Genomic DNA, 17,621 nt, shown 5'->3' with positions numbered 1-17,621 from the left:
TATGTATGTAATCAGTATATTCCATAGATTTAATTTTCAAAAGTTAAAAGAGTGAAAATAAATTCCTTTTATGTGTATCCATGGCAACATTCTGCATTTATTTACCATAAAATATTGCAAAAAGGGGGGTGGACATGTCACATATCCCCCCAAAATTTGGATCAAACTAGAATTTCAATGCCTTTGAGTAATACCTTTTTAGAAACTGTTTTCATAAATCTTCCTAATGATCAAATAAAAAATGGGTGTCTTTCGCCTCATTTTTTCGTAAAATCCAATCACAAAGTTCGTGCGATAAAAAGTTGGAAAAAAAACATTACAATAATTGCCGGACCAATGTATGATAGGGACATGCAAATACGGACTGTCATACAGAAAACAGCCTATATTTCATACATTACATACTCTTGATGTTCATATAAACCCAATACAAAGGCTATTTTAATACTCAGCTATCCAAAAATGAATTTTATTGCACACTAGCTCTCATATTTGAAAAATCCACAGGGGCCAAAATGCGAAACTACACACCTAACTGTTGAGTGCTACCTTAAGGTGAAATTTTTCCCCTCCTGCCTCAATTTTTATTATATTTTCTGTGTTCTACTAGCTGTTACGATGAAAATGGTACCTTAGTGTTTAGAATTGGTTCAGTAATAAAGATTTTATGAAGGTTAGAAGTTGATGTTGAAACGCGACAAAAAGTGATTTAAAAATAAATGCTGGATCATAGTGAAAAACTTCAAGTCTGTCTCATTTTTGGGTAAATTTCTAAAACTTTTCCCATTATCTTAATTTAAAATTATAAAATTACCTTAAAAGAGGACAAATTGTACAATTTTTAGGTATTTGAAAGCACTTATAGGTCAATTTTGCTGTAAATAGCATACCTAACCATGGTTTAGAAGCTCTCAAGCAGGGTATAAATTTCTAGCAGTACTGGCATCATTAAATTTAATTAATGCCAAATTATAATATAAAATCCTGCTAAAAATGTTTATTTGACTTATTCGCATTCAAAAATATAAAGCGATACATTCTGAGGATATCATATAAAGCGCAATCTTTGGTTACAATGGCGAAGATAATGGAGTACAAATTTAAGACCGCAACATGTCTAAGTGTCAAAATGTGTATATTTGGTTGCTAAGGACAGTAAACAATAAAATAAACATAAATTGCATTCCTAGCAGATTTTTTACCTTTAGAACTAAAACAAGAACATAAAAGACTAAAGATTTGTGGTCAATTTTATCTTAAAAAGTGCATTTCTGTGCTTTCTGATGTGCCATAAGGTAGCACTCCACAGTTAGAAAATAAAATTAAAAATGAGCCACAAAATGTTTTATCCTCTCCTATTCCTGGATTTCTAATACATTAACCTAACTGTTTGTGTTGTACATGTGCATATGTATGTAATCAGTATATTCCATAGATTTAATTTTCAAAAGTTAAAAGAGTGAAAATAAATTCCTTTTATGTGTATCCATGGCAACATTCTGCATTTATTTACCATAAAATATTGCAAAAAGGGGGGTGGACATGTCACATATCCCCCCAAAATTTGGATCAAACTAGAATTTCAATGCCTTTGAGTAATACCTTTTTAGAAACTGTTTTCATAAATCTTCCTAATGATCAAATAAAAAATGGGTGTCTTTCGCCTCATTTTTTCGTAAAATCCAATCACAAAGTTCGTGCGATAAAAAGTTGGAAAAAAAACATTACAATAATTGCCGGACCAATGTATGATAGGGACATGCAAATACGGACTGTCATACAGAAAACAGCCTATATTTCATACATTACATACTCTTGATGTTCATATAAACCCATTACAAAGGCTATTTTAATACTCAGCTATCCAAAAATGAATTTTATTGCACACTAGCTCTCATATTTGAAAAATCCACAGGGGCCAAAATGCGAAACTACACACCTAACTGTTGAGTGCTACCTTAAGGTGAAATTTTTCCCCTCCTGCCTCAATTTTTATTATATTTTCTGTGTTCTACTAGCTGTTACGATGAAAATGGTACCTTAGTGTTTAGAATTGGTTCAGTAATAAAGATTTTATGAAGGTTAGAAGTTGATGTTGAAACGCGACAAAAAGTGATTTAAAAATAAATGCTGGATCATAGTGAAAAACTTCAAGTCTGTCTCATTTTTGGGTAAATTTCTAAAACTTTTCCCATTATCTTAATTTAAAATTATAAAATTACCTTAAAAGAGGACAAATTGTACAATTTTTAGGTATTTGAAAGCACTTATAGGTCAATTTTGCTGTAAATAGCATACCTAACCATGGTTTAGAAGCTCTCAAGCAGGGTATAAATTTCTAGCAGTACTGGCATCATTAAATTTAATTAATGCCAAATTATAATATAAAATCCTGCTAATAATGTTTATTTGACTTATTCGCATTCAAAAATATAAAGCGATACATTCTGAGGATATCATATAAAGCGCAATCTTTGGTTACAATGGCGAAGATAATGGAGTACAAATTTAAGACCGCAACATGTCTAAGTGTCAAAATGTGTATATTTGGTTGCTAAGGACAGTAAACAATAAAATAAACATAAATTGCATTCCTAGCAGATTTTTTACCTTTAGAACTAAAACAAGAACATAAAAGACTAAAGATTTGTGGTCAATTTTATCTTAAAAAGTGCATTTCTGTGCTTTCTGATGTGCCATAAGGTAGCACTCCACAGTTAGAAAATAAAATTAAAAATGAGCCACAAAATGTTTTATCATCTCCTATTCCTGGATTTCTAATACATTAACCTAACTGTTTGTGTTGTACATGTGCATATGTATGTAATCAGTATATTCCATAGATTTAATTTTCAAAAGTTAAAAGAGTGAAAATAAATTCCTTTTATGTGTATCCATGGCAACATTCTGCATTTATTTACCATAAAATATTGCAAAAAGGGGGGTGGACATGTCACATATCCCCCCAAAATTTGGATCAAACTAGAATTTCAATGCCTTTGAGTAATACCTTTTTAGAAACTGTTTTCATAAATCTTCCTAATGATCAAATAAAAAATGGGTGTCTTTCGCCTCATTTTTTCGTAAAATCCAATCACAAAGTTCGTGCGATAAAAAGTTGGAAAAAAAACATTACAATAATTGCCGGACCAATGTATGATAGGGACATGCAAATACGGACTGTCATACAGAAAACAGCCTATATTTCATACATTACATACTCTTGATGTTCATATAAACCCAATACAAAGGCTATTTTAATACTCAGCTATCCAAAAATGAATTTTATTGCACACTAGCTCTCATATTTGAAAAATCCACAGGGGCCAAAATGCGAAACTACACACCTAACTGTTGAGTGCTACCTTAAGGTGAAATTTTTCCCCTCCTGCCTCAATTTTTATTATATTTTCTGTGTTCTACTAGCTGTTACGATGAAAATGGTACCTTAGTGTTTAGAATTGGTTCAGTAATAAAGATTTTATGAAGGTTAGAAGTTGATGTTGAAACGCGACAAAAAGTGATTTAAAAATAAATGCTGGATCATAGTGAAAAACTTCAAGTCTGTCTCATTTTTGGGTAAATTTCTAAAACTTTTCCCATTATCTTAATTTAAAATTATAAAATTACCTTAAAAGAGGACAAATTGTACAATTTTTAGGTATTTGAAAGCACTTATAGGTCAATTTTGCTGTAAATAGCATACCTAACCATGGTTTAGAAGCTCTCAAGCAGGGTATAAATTTCTAGCAGTACTGGCATCATTAAATTTAATTAATGCCAAATTATAATATAAAATCCTGCTAAAAATGTTTATTTGACTTATTCGCATTCAAAAATATAAAGCGATACATTCTGAGGATATCATATAAAGCGCAATCTTTGGTTACAATGGCGAAGATAATGGAGTACAAATTTAAGACCGCAACATGTCTAAGTGTCAAAATGTGTATATTTGGTTGCTAAGGACAGTAAACAATAAAATAAACATAAATTGCATTCCTAGCAGATTTTTTACCTTTAGAACTAAAACAAGAACATAAAAGACTAAAGATTTGTGGTCAATTTTATCTTAAAAAGTGCATTTCTGTGCTTTCTGATGTGCCATAAGGTAGCACTCCACAGTTAGAAAATAAAATTAAAAATGAGCCACAAAATGTTTTATCCTCTCCTATTCCTGGATTTCTAATACATTAACCTAACTGTTTGTGTTGTACATGTGCATATGTATGTAATCAGTATATTCCATAGATTTAATTTTCAAAAGTTAAAAGAGTGAAAATAAATTCCTTTTATGTGTATCCATGGCAACATTCTGCATTTATTTACCATAAAATATTGCAAAAAGGGGGGTGGACATGTCACATATCCCCCCAAAATTTGGATCAAACTAGAATTTCAATGCCTTTGAGTAATACCTTTTTAGAAACTGTTTTCATAAATCTTCCTAATGATCAAATAAAAAATGGGTGTCTTTCGCCTCATTTTTTCGTAAAATCCAATCACAAAGTTCGTGCGATAAAAAGTTGGAAAAAAAACATTACAATAATTGCCGGACCAATGTATGATAGGGACATGCAAATACGGACTGTCATACAGAAAACAGCCTATATTTCATACATTACATACTCTTGATGTTCATATAAACCCAATACAAAGGCTATTTTAATACTCAGCTATCCAAAAATGAATTTTATTGCACACTAGCTCTCATATTTGAAAAATCCACAGGGGCCAAAATGCGAAACTACACACCTAACTGTTGAGTGCTACCTTAAGGTGAAATTTTTCCCCTCCTGCCTCAATTTTTATTATATTTTCTGTGTTCTACTAGCTGTTACGATGAAAATGGTACCTTAGTGTTTAGAATTGGTTCAGTAATAAAGATTTTATGAAGGTTAGAAGTTGATGTTGAAACGCGACAAAAAGTGATTTAAAAATAAATGCTGGATCATAGTGAAAAACTTCAAGTCTGTCTCATTTTTGGGTAAATTTCTAAAACTTTTCCCATTATCTTAATTTAAAATTATAAAATTACCTTAAAAGAGGACAAATTGTACAATTTTTAGGTATTTGAAAGCACTTATAGGTCAATTTTGCTGTAAATAGCATACCTAACCATGGTTTAGAAGCTCTCAAGCAGGGTATAAATTTCTAGCAGTACTGGCATCATTAAATTTAATTAATGCCAAATTATAATATAAAATCCTGCTAAAAATGTTTATTTGACTTATTCGCATTCAAAAATATAAAGCGATACATTCTGAGGATATCATATAAAGCGCAATCTTTGGTTACAATGGCGAAGATAATGGAGTACAAATTTAAGACCGCAACATGTCTAAGTGTCAAAATGTGTATATTTGGTTGCTAAGGACAGTAAACAATAAAATAAACATAAATTGCATTCCTAGCAGATTTTTTACCTTTAGAACTAAAACAAGAACATAAAAGACTAAAGATTTGTGGTCAATTTTATCTTAAAAAGTGCATTTCTGTGCTTTCTGATGTGCCATAAGGTAGCACTCCACAGTTAGAAAATAAAATTAAAAATGAGCCACAAAATGTTTTATCCTCTCCTATTCCTGGATTTCTAATACATTAACCTAACTGTTTGTGTTGTACATGTGCATATGTATGTAATCAGTATATTCCATAGATTTAATTTTCAAAAGTTAAAAGAGTGAAAATAAATTCCTTTTATGTGTATCCATGGCAACATTCTGCATTTATTTACCATAAAATATTGCAAAAAGGGGGGTGGACATGTCACATATCCCCCCAAAATTTGGATCAAACTAGAATTTCAATGCCTTTGAGTAATACCTTTTTAGAAACTGTTTTCATAAATCTTCCTAATGATCAAATAAAAAATGGGTGTCTTTCGCCTCATTTTTTCGTAAAATCCAATCACAAAGTTCGTGCGATAAAAAGTTGGAAAAAAAACATTACAATAATTGCCGGACCAATGTATGATAGGGACATGCAAATACGGACTGTCATACAGAAAACAGCCTATATTTCATACATTACATACTCTTGATGTTCATATAAACCCATTACAAAGGCTATTTTAATACTCAGCTATCCAAAAATGAATTTTATTGCACACTAGCTCTCATATTTGAAAAATCCACAGGGGCCAAAATGCGAAACTACACACCTAACTGTTGAGTGCTACCTTAAGGTGAAATTTTTCCCCTCCTGCCTCAATTTTTATTATATTTTCTGTGTTCTACTAGCTGTTACGATGAAAATGGTACCTTAGTGTTTAGAATTGGTTCAGTAATAAAGATTTTATGAAGGTTAGAAGTTGATGTTGAAACGCGACAAAAAGTGATTTAAAAATAAATGCTGGATCATAGTGAAAAACTTCAAGTCTGTCTCATTTTTGGGTAAATTTCTAAAACTTTTCCCATTATCTTAATTTAAAATTATAAAATTACCTTAAAAGAGGACAAATTGTACAATTTTTAGGTATTTGAAAGCACTTATAGGTCAATTTTGCTGTAAATAGCATACCTAACCATGGTTTAGAAGCTCTCAAGCAGGGTATAAATTTCTAGCAGTACTGGCATCATTAAATTTAATTAATGCCAAATTATAATATAAAATCCTGCTAAAAATGTTTATTTGACTTATTCGCATTCAAAAATATAAAGCGATACATTCTGAGGATATCATATAAAGCGCAATCTTTGGTTACAATGGCGAAGATAATGGAGTACAAATTTAAGACCGCAACATGTCTAAGTGTCAAAATGTGTATATTTGGTTGCTAAGGACAGTAAACAATAACATAAACATAAATTGCATTCCTAGCAGATTTTTTACCTTTAGAACTAAAACAAGAACATAAAAGACTAAAGATTTGTGGTCAATTTTATCTTAAAAAGTGCATTTCTGTGCTTTCTGATGTGCCATAAGGTAGCACTCCACAGTTAGAAAATAAAATTAAAAATGAGCCACAAAATGTTTTATCCTCTCCTATTCCTGGATTTCTAATACATTAACCTAACTGTTTGTGTTGTACATGTGCATATGTATGTAATCAGTATATTCCATAGATTTAATTTTCAAAAGTTAAAAGAGTGAAAATAAATTCCTTTTATGTGTATCCATGGCAACATTCTGCATTTATTTACCATAAAATATTGCAAAAAGGGGGGTGGACATGTCACATATCCCCCCAAAATTTGGATCAAACTAGAATTTCAATGCCTTTGAGTAATACCTTTTTAGAAACTGTTTTCATAAATCTTCCTAATGATCAAATAAAAAATGGGTGTCTTTCGCCTCATTTTTTCGTAAAATCCAATCACAAAGTTCGTGCGATAAAAAGTTGGAAAAAAAACATTACAATAATTGCCGGACCAATGTATGATAGGGACATGCAAATACGGACTGTCATACAGAAAACAGCCTATATTTCATACATTACATACTCTTGATGTTCATATAAACCCAATACAAAGGCTATTTTAATACTCAGCTATCCAAAAATGAATTTTATTGCACACTAGCTCTCATATTTGAAAAATCCACAGGGGCCAAAATGCGAAACTACACACCTAACTGTTGAGTGCTACCTAAGCAACCCGACGGGTGCCACATGTGGAGCAGGATCTGCTTACCTTTCCGGATTAGCTGAGATCACCCCTAGTTTTTGGTGGGGTTCTTGTTGCTTATTCTTTAGTTTTCTATGTTGTGTCATGTGTTCTATTGTCTGTCTGTTTGTCTCCTTTCATTTTTAGCCAGGCGTTGTCAGTATATTTTCGATTCATGAGTTTGACTGTCCCTCTGGTATCTTTCGTCACTCTTTGAGATAAGCTACAACTGTTTTGTTGTCCGTGGCCAGAATGACAGACTGATTCTTTAGAGACTGTTGGAAATTATTCAGTGCAAACGGAACTGCTTTGATTTCCAATACATTGATATGCTCTGCCGAAAGATCTGGATTTCAGACTTCCAAGATTGTGACCCCCTCCAGATATGCTCCCCAACAGAGGGTGGAGGCATCTGTGAATAACGTAAGACTGGGAACTTGAGGGGACAGAGATAGGCCCCTCATTATATTTTCCAGTACTAACCACCATTGAAGATGTGGTAATAAAGGCTGAGAGATTGGAATCAATGCTTCCCATTCTTGTGAAGATGGAATCCATAACTTGTGCAGATAATTAATGAAGTGCACGAATGTGAAGGCATCCCAATGGAATGACATCTGCCAGAGAATTCAATAGACCCAGGAGTTGCAATAATTGACGTGCCTGTCCTAGATTGGTTAGGAAAAGTTTTTCAAGTAAAAGTAGGAACTATTTCTGACTTTTTCCAGGAGATTAAGACGCCTAAAGATAAAAAACAATTGATGACCAAATCGGCCTGAACCCTCAATTTGATTGGGCAAATTTCCTTGAGAAAGGAATCGTCCAGGTAGGAATGAATCTGAATAGACAGGGAATGAAGGTGAGCTATAGCTGCCTGAATGATTTTGATAAAAGCCAAAAGGGAGAGCCTTAAACTGGAAAAATGTGTTGTTCCAAACGACGCGAAGGTATTTCCAGTAAGTATGGGAAATAGGAATGTGGAAATAAGCATCTGAAAGATCCAGATAAGTAGTCCACATTCCTGGAAAGATTGAAGCCCTGATTGATCTGTTGGTTTCCATTTTGAAATGGGGAACAATAAGAAAGTTGTTCAGAATAGATAGGTCTATGACCCTCTTCTTTGGAACCAGAAAAAGACGGGAATAAAATCCCGGAGACAGAGTTAAGAGCGACACCTCTTCTATTGCAGATTTTTGTAACATTGTGTCCACTTCTACTGATAGAAGTTGATACTTGAATGGGTCTTGAGTATGAGGCAAACCTATCGGAACTGCAGACAGAGCAGGTGGGTTCTTGAACTGAAGTGTTAGTCCCCCTCGCGTTATTGACAGCACATAACAGTCTGAGGTAATTTTCTTCCACTGATTTTGGAAAAACCTAACCTCCCCTACTAGCATTGATTTTTGAGGATCTTATTTTCATTTTTTTCCTGGGGAAGCTGTCAATAACGTATGAGGGGGTAAGAACCTAGGTACTAGACCCAGGTTTCTTGGGACCCTTAAAACCACCAGAAGGCTTACATGAGCTTGTACCGGAGTTATGGGATTTGTTTTGCGGTTTGCCGTAAGTATTCTCCCTTTTCTTAGCAGAAAAAGGAGGACCACCTGAAGCAGAAGTACTAGTATAACTAGATATAGCATTAACCGACCTCTTGTCCTTGTTAATAAAATCAACGGTACCAATTTTGTTGCACCAGATGCGCATTTCGACAATACATGTCTCTTCAGTGATGCTCGTGGCCAAAATATTTGAAATCCAAAGCTTATATAAAACATGAAGAGCTATAATCCAAAAGGTCCAAAAAGTATAGCCAAATTCGTGAAAGGAATCAGAGCTTTGCATGAGGGAGATACATTCCTTAATTTATAATAATTTCTAATATTTTGTAACAGCAAATTTTAATAACACAAAAAATCCGTATTTTCATGCCAGTACCGAAGTACTGGCTACTGGGCTGGTGATACCCTCGGGGACTAATAGTCCACCAGCAGAGGCATCGACCCAGTGGTAGTAATAAAATCAACGGTACCAATTTTGTTGCACCAGATGCGCATTTCGACAATACATGTCTCTTCAGTGATGCTCGTGGCCAAAATATTTGAAATCCAAAGCTTATATAAAACATGAAGAGCTATAATCCAAAAGGTCCAAAAAGTATAGCCAAATTCGTGAAAGGAATCAGAGCTTTGCATGAGGGAGATACATTCCTTAATTTATAATAATTTCTAATATTTTGTAACAGCAAATTTTAATAACACAAAAAATCCGTATTTTCATGCCAGTACCGAAGTACTGGCTACTGGGCTGGTGATACCCTCGGGGACTAATAGTCCACCAGCAGAGGCATCGACCCAGTGGTAGTAATAAAATCAACGGTACCAATTTTGTTGCACCAGATGCGCATTTCGACAATACATGTCTCTTCAGTGATGCTCGTGGCCAAAATATTTGAAATCCAAAGCTTATATAAAACATGAAGAGCTATAATCCAAAAGGTCCAAAAAGTATAGCCAAATTCGTGAAAGGAATCAGAGCTTTGCATGAGGGAGATACATTCCTTAATTTATAATAATTTCTAATATTTTGTAACAGCAAATTTTAATAACACAAAAAATCCGTATTTTCATGCCAGTACCGAAGTACTGGCTACTGGGCTGGTGATACCCTCGGGGACTAATAGTCCACCAGCAGAGGCATCGACCCAGTGGTAGTAATAAAATCAACGGTACCAATTTTGTTGCACCAGATGCGCATTTCGACAATACATGTCTCTTCAGTGATGCTCGTGGCCAAAATATTTGAAATCCAAAGCTTATATAAAACATGAAGAGCTATAATCCAAAAGGTCCAAAAAGTATAGCCAAATTCGTGAAAGGAATCAGAGCTTTGCATGAGGGAGATACATTCCTTAATTTATAATAATTTCTAATATTTTGTAACAGCAAATTTTAATAACACAAAAAATCCGTATTTTCATGCCAGTACCGAAGTACTGGCTACTGGGCTGGTGATACCCTCGGGGACTAATAGTCCACCAGCAGAGGCATCGACCCAGTGGTAGTAATAAAATCAACGGTACCAATTTTGTTGCACCAGATGCGCATTTCGACAATACATGTCTCTTCAGTGATGCTCGTGGCCAAAATATTTGAAATCCAAAGCTTATATAAAACATGAAGAGCTATAATCCAAAAGGTCCAAAAAGTATAGCCAAATTCGTGAAAGGAATCAGAGCTTTGCATGAGGGAGATACATTCCTTAATTTATAATAATTTCTAATATTTTGTAACAGCAAATTTTAATAACACAAAAAATCCGTATTTTCATGCCAGTACCGAAGTACTGGCTACTGGGCTGGTGATACCCTCGGGGACTAATAGTCCACCAGCAGAGGCATCGACCCAGTGGTAGTAATAAAATCAACGGTACCAATTTTGTTGCACCAGATGCGCATTTCGACAATACATGTCTCTTCAGTGATGCTCGTGGCCAAAATATTTGAAATCCAAAGCTTATATAAAACATGAAGAGCTATAATCCAAAAGGTCCAAAAAGTATAGCCAAATTCGTGAAAGGAATCAGAGCTTTGCATGAGGGAGATACATTCCTTAATTTATAATAATTTCTAATATTTTGTAACAGCAAATTTTAATAACACAAAAAATCCGTATTTTCATGCCAGTACCGAAGTACTGGCTACTGGGCTGGTGATACCCTCGGGGACTAATAGTCCACCAGCAGAGGCATCGACCCAGTGGTAGTAATAAAATCAACGGTACCAATTTTGTTGCACCAGATGCGCATTTCGACAATACATGTCTCTTCAGTGATGCTCGTGGCCAAAATATTTGAAATCCAAAGCTTATATAAAACATGAAGAGCTATAATCCAAAAGGTCCAAAAAGTATAGCCAAATTCGTGAAAGGAATCAGAGCTTTGCATGAGGGAGATACATTCCTTAATTTATAATAATTTCTAATATTTTGTAACAGCAAATTTTAATAACACAAAAAATCCGTATTTTCATGCCAGTACCGAAGTACTGGCTACTGGGCTGGTGATACCCTCGGGGACTAATAGTCCACCAGCAGAGGCATCGACCCAGTGGTAGTAATAAAATCAACGGTACCAATTTTGTTGCACCAGATGCGCATTTCGACAATACATGTCTCTTCAGTGATGCTCGTGGCCAAAATATTTGAAATCCAAAGCTTATATAAAACATGAAGAGCTATAATCCAAAAGGTCCAAAAAGTATAGCCAAATTCGTGAAAGGAATCAGAGCTTTGCATGAGGGAGATACATTCCTTAATTTATAATAATTTCTAATATTTTGTAACAGCAATTTTTAATAACACAAAAAATCCGTATTTTCATGCCAGTACCGAAGTACTGGCTACTGGGCTGGTGATACCCTCGGGGACTAATAGTCCACCAGCAGAGGCATCGACCCAGTGGTAGTAATAAAATCAACGGTACCAATTTTGTTGCACCAGATGCGCATTTCGACAATACATGTCTCTTCAGTGATGCTCGTGGCCAAAATATTTGAAATCCAAAGCTTATATAAAACATGAAGAGCTATAATCCAAAAGGTCCAAAAAGTATAGCCAAATTCGTGAAAGGAATCAGAGCTTTGCATGAGGGAGATACATTCCTTAATTTATAATAATTTCTAATATTTTGTAACAGCAAATTTTAATAACACAAAAAATCCGTATTTTCATGCCAGTACCGAAGTACTGGCTACTGGGCTGGTGATACCCTCGGGGACTAATAGTCCACCAGCAGAGGCATCGACCCAGTGGTAGTAATAAAATCAACGGTACCAATTTTGTTGCACCAGATGCGTTAACTTGTACACTAACTTTGACTGGAGGAGGTTTTTTCTGAGTTCTTCTTGAACCCGCTGTACGGGTATATCAAATATTTTGTCAGTAAGTGGAGATTTCAGTAAAGAATATTCCAAAGACTCAGCAACAGAAATGTTTTCAAGAAACTCTGCTCTTTTAGACAAGGTGGTGCAATTAGCAATAGAACTAATTAAAAGCTACTGACAATGACTGAGATGAACCTATAGAGCTTTACCCAGTTGAAGTAAGAAGGATCTTACTTCTGCTGGAACAACCGAATTTTCGCTGTTAAGCAAATGTCCGGTTGCAGCTAGAAAATGTTAAGCTGTGCCAAGACCTTGAGAAGCACTACGAAGGAGATTCTTAGTCTTTGACCAAACAGGTTGAGTGAGACGAAGACCATCCACTGGCTTTTTTCCCAATAAAGATGAAAGAGATTTGTCACAATTGGGAACAAGTCTACCCAATGAAGAGTCAAAGATATCAAAATCTTTGTACTTAACCTGATCAGAAAAGGATGACATTCCAAATCCAGAGATATTGTTATTGGCAACCTTTTCGCTAACAGAATTAGCAATACCTTCATTAATGAACTGTAAAGCAAAACCATATGGCCAGATTCAGGAAAAGAATTATAAGAACTCACAGTATCCTGATAAATACCCAAGGAAGCTCCAAAAGTTGAAGAAGGTTTCTTCGGCTTGGATGGAGGGGCAAAAGGGATATGTGCTTCATCCCTCATCAAGTTATACACCTTATCCCCAAGATCCTTTTAGATGGGAGGTTGTTGAGCTGACTTAGAAGTAGGCTCAGTGGCCGTCTTCGATACCTTGGGAGAAGAACTTTCAACAAACTCATCAGTGAGGAAATCCCTTTCATGACTCCCAGGAAAGCTCGTCATATTCTACAGACTTAGCTGAAGGTTGATGAGAAGAAACTCCTTTCTCCAGTAGAGTCATACGACTGGATAGAGTACTAAAATCCGCATTGAAAGACTCACCAAAGCCCAAAAGTAACTTCTGAAAACCATCCAAAGATAATGCATGATCAGAACCCTGAGTACCATGAGAAGAGCTAGTAGACTGAGCTCGAGAGTCAGGGACCATATAAATTGTTCCTATACGGCCAAAACTAGGTTGGTTTGGCATAAACCCACCATAAGGGTAAGACTGTGGCCAAGGTGGCTGAGACCATGTGGAAACAGGTTTGGTGCCCGAGTTGGGAAGCATATACCCACAATAGGATAATGGGGGTCTATAACCTGGTAAATTCAAGCCCATGTACCTGGGGCAGAACCAATAGTACCCGATGAATTAACAGGCCTAGATAAAGTATGAGTCACCGAAGTTGACGTAGGGACTCGCCCCACCCTCAAATGCATGACCGAACCTTGTGAAAGGGTCGGATAGGTAGCATAACCGGTCAATGTACTGGTAGTTTGGGGGGGACTTAAAGGTAGTGACCCATCCAGGAGATAGATCGAACCAGGAATATTTACGTAAGGACTATTCAAATTAAAGTTCATAATAAAATTTACTTTATAGTAAAAAAACACTAAAAATTTGTTTAGAAATTAAAACTAAACAAGGGAATAAATTTCCAAAAATATACACAATATATGAAGAGCAACTTAGCTATTCAAAAAACTTTACAAACAACTAAATACTTCTCTGTAGTTACGTACTAACTTACTGCCCTTGTACGCCATTGGCGTGTAGGGCAGTAACGAAGATTTTCCACTTTTGTCGGTCGTTGGCGGTTTGTAGTGTGCCCCATGTCTGTTGGTATTTATTAGCCTCTGCCTCTACAGTTCTTCTCCATGTCATTTTGAGTCTTCCTCTCTTTCTTTTACCTTCTGGGGTCCAGTGGAGTGCTGTCTTTGTGATATCCTCCTGGACTTTCCGTAGGACATGCCTAATCCACCTCCAGCGTCTTCTCATTATTGTTGTGGCTATATCTTGTTGTTGGCATCTGATGAAAGGTCCTCGTTTGAAATTTTATGTGGCCAAAAGATTCGCAGAATCCTTTTCAGACTTTTAGTATGGAATACAGACAGCTTGTTTTGGTCTTGTTCTGTCATCCTCCAACATTCTGAACCATACAAAAGTACAGGCAAGACACAGCTGCTGTAAAGTTTGAGTTTGGTCCGGATGGTATATTGACCAGATCTCCATACAGCCTGCAGGTTGTAAAGAGCTGACCTTGCCTTTGATAGTCTTCTTTTGATGTCACATTCTGCGCCGCCATTGGTAGTGATAGTGCTGCCAAGGTATGTGAAGGTATCAACATGTGGTAATGTTTTTCCATCCAGCAATACTGACCCTGGGTTGTTTACATTAAGTGTCATGACTTCAGTTTTCTTTACGTTGATTTTCAGCCCCATCTGTCCTGAATATTTTCTAGCTCTGAGGTCTTATCTTGCATATGTTGGTGTGTGTGAGACATTAATGCTAAGTCATCAGCAAAATCTAGATCTTCCAAAGTGGTGAAAGTGCCCCATCTTATGCCTCTATGTGTATTAGCTGTTGTTTGTCTCATTATCCAGTCAATGACTATAATGAAGAGTGTCGATGACATGATACACCCTTGTCTTACTCCTGATTTTACTTGGAATTCGTCTTATTATGATTTGTGCCATGATCTTACTTGGGATGGAAAGTAGTGTAATGCCACGCCAGTTGTTACAATCATTAAGGACTCCCTTTTTGGTATTTTGATTATAGTGCCATTATTCCAGATGTATGGTATCTGTGCTTTATTTCAGATGTCTTTAAAGATGTTATAAAGCAGGATGGCAGATACGCCTGGGTCTAATTTAAACAGTTCAGCATTCAGATTGTCGTTTCCAGGTGATTTTCCATTTTTTAGGCTTTTGATTGCAGATATTATCTCATGCATTTCAGGTGGTTCTATGCTGATGTATAGTTTGTTGTTATTTTCTGCAATAACAGGGAGTTCTGTTGGAGTTGGTCTATTTAGTAGCTCACTGAAATGTTCTGTCCATCTTTGTTCTTGTTCATTTTCAGATGTTAACAAATTCCCTAGCTTGTCTTTTACAGGAATATTAGACGATGCTGTGTTTTTGCCACAAATAATTTTGGTTATTTTATATAAGTTGCCTTGCTTACCTTTGTTAGCTGCTTCTTCTGCCTTTTCAGCTATACTATCCATGTGGGCTCTCTTGTCGTTTCGTACCATTTTATTTACATTTCTGTGTATTTTGCTATATTCAAGTTGGTATCTTTCTTTAAGACGTTGTGATTTTGCCTCGTTCAACTTTTTTTTTTGTATCTCTCCTGATAATAATATTGTCCCATGTTCTAGGTGTAATCCAATCTTTATGTTTCTGTTTTTGTTTAAATCCAATAGATTCTTCTGCACTTTTAGTAAATATCTCAGATATTTTCCCCTATTTATTATCAATTGTTTCTGTGTCATCTTCATCATTTAAGTTTTCTAAAATTCTGAATCTATTTCTTATCAAGGTTGTATATTCTTTTCTTACGTTGCTTTCTTTCAACTTTTCAATATCAAACTGCTTCCAAGATCTTGTGTTCTTTCCATTAGCCCTGAGTTTGATTTTAATGTCAGCTGTTACCAAATGGTGATCACTTCCAACATCAGCTCCTCTCTTGACTTTAACATCCAACAGGGATCGTTTCCACATTCCATTTATCATGATGTGATCTATTTGGTTCTTGTTTCGTTGGTTTGGAAAGCACCATGTCAATTTATGAATGTTTCGATGGGGGAAAATTGTCCCTCCTATTACATAGTTGTTAGTGGTACATAGTTCTGCTAGTCTTTCACCATTCTCATTCATATTACCACATTTATGATTTCCCATAGCTCTTTCAAAGTGGGTGTTACTAGATCAAACTTTGGCATTCATATCTCCCATGATGATTTTGATGTGTTTTGGAGTTTTGTCTATTTCCTGTTGGAGTTGTTCATCAAAGGCATCTTTTTCTCCTCGCTGGAGTCATTTTTTGGAGCGTAACATTGCAGTATAGTCATGTTGACCTGTTTCCCTTTTAACCTTGCCTACTATAATCAGCCTACTATTTATTGGTTTCCATTCCATCAGATATTTCGCCATTCCTTTCTTCAGAATAATTGCTACCCCTTCATGATGTTGCCCATCAACTCTTTCAGAGTAGAGTGCAGTTTCTCCAGTTCTTGTTGTTATTCTCCCAGAGTCTGTCCATCTGCTTTCACCTATTCCTAAAATATGTAGTTTGTAACGTCGCATTTCAGATGTAATTTCTGCAAGTTTCCCAGCAGAGTACATTGTACGGACATTCCAGAACCCAATTCTAGTTTTAGTTTTGGCTGTATTAAGGGCCTCCAGATTCTTGTTGATAGTTTCCTTTCGGCTTTTACTGCCAACAGTCATACTTGCTCCACTGTTGCTTTGGAGGCTCTTCTTCACAATTGTAGATAATTCTTCGTTACTGTTTCTGTAACATAGTTTTTTTTTAAGTTAGGGTTGTTAGCCCTAAGCTAAACCTCTTACGTGAAGGGTCGGGTTTTTCTGTCAGGATGTTCCTTTACTTAGACGATTGCTGTTACTGAGCTTACGAGCTCCATCTACCCGGATTTTCTGTCTGGATTTACTTCCATAGCCTTTGACTTTTACTAGGTCATCCACAAGGCAGTGAAGCTATTTACCCATAGCTGGGGGCTAGGTTTGCAGGCATCAGGGCGTGTCCACACACCGGTGGGCCTGCATGCCGTGCATCTAGGGGCCTAGTCTCCTCCGAGACCCTGTGGTTCTGTCTGGGATCGTGTGATACCCAGTTTACGTCTGCCACCTCGAGAAGGATCTCTGTAGGATCTGTAAATAATTTGCACGTGTGACCGATGTCGCATATGGAAATTGAATGGGAGAATATGGGTAAACAGGGGTTTATGTCAGGACCAGTAATAGGACGTTTAACTTTAGTCGGGGCTATTCCATCTGACCTATGACGCAATTGGGGTTACACTCACAATTTATGATGGTAACGTATTTATAGATATAAAATCATTTGTTTTCAGTATACAGGTGTGTTGTTATAAATAAACAACAATATAACAAAGAAATATTCGTTTGACAAAATTGGTCAAATTTTCGAAATTTTCCATCCAGGTAGAACATTTGACCGTTGCAGACGACTCA

The 17,621-nt window shown here is 35.8% G+C and overlaps 1 protein-coding gene across 1 annotated transcript; it reads right to left on the bottom strand.

Annotated features, from left to right (window-relative positions):
* Nucleotides 1-16,442: 16,442 nt before the first annotated feature.
* Nucleotides 16,443-16,856, bottom strand: LOC139516038 (craniofacial development protein 2-like). The gene has a single exon (XM_071305884.1). It carries the CDS (start codon nt 16,854-16,856, stop codon nt 16,443-16,445), a length of 414 nt encoding a protein of 137 aa, XP_071161985.1.
* Nucleotides 16,857-17,621: the final 765 nt, after the last annotated feature.

Source organism: Mytilus edulis, chromosome 1 (genome assembly GCF_963676685.1).
Source record: "Mytilus edulis chromosome 1, xbMytEdul2.2, whole genome shotgun sequence".
NCBI classification, from domain to species: domain Eukaryota; kingdom Metazoa; phylum Mollusca; class Bivalvia; order Mytilida; family Mytilidae; genus Mytilus; species Mytilus edulis.
The sequence above is the reverse complement of the archived record's forward strand: the minus strand, read 5'-3'. Positions and strand labels throughout refer to the sequence as shown.

What these genes read in the sequence shown, in the direction of transcription:
- LOC139516038 (XM_071305884.1), bottom strand. Translation starts at nt 16,856, where the DNA reads ATGACTGTTGGCAGTAAAAGCCGAAAGGAAACTATCAACAAGAATCTG.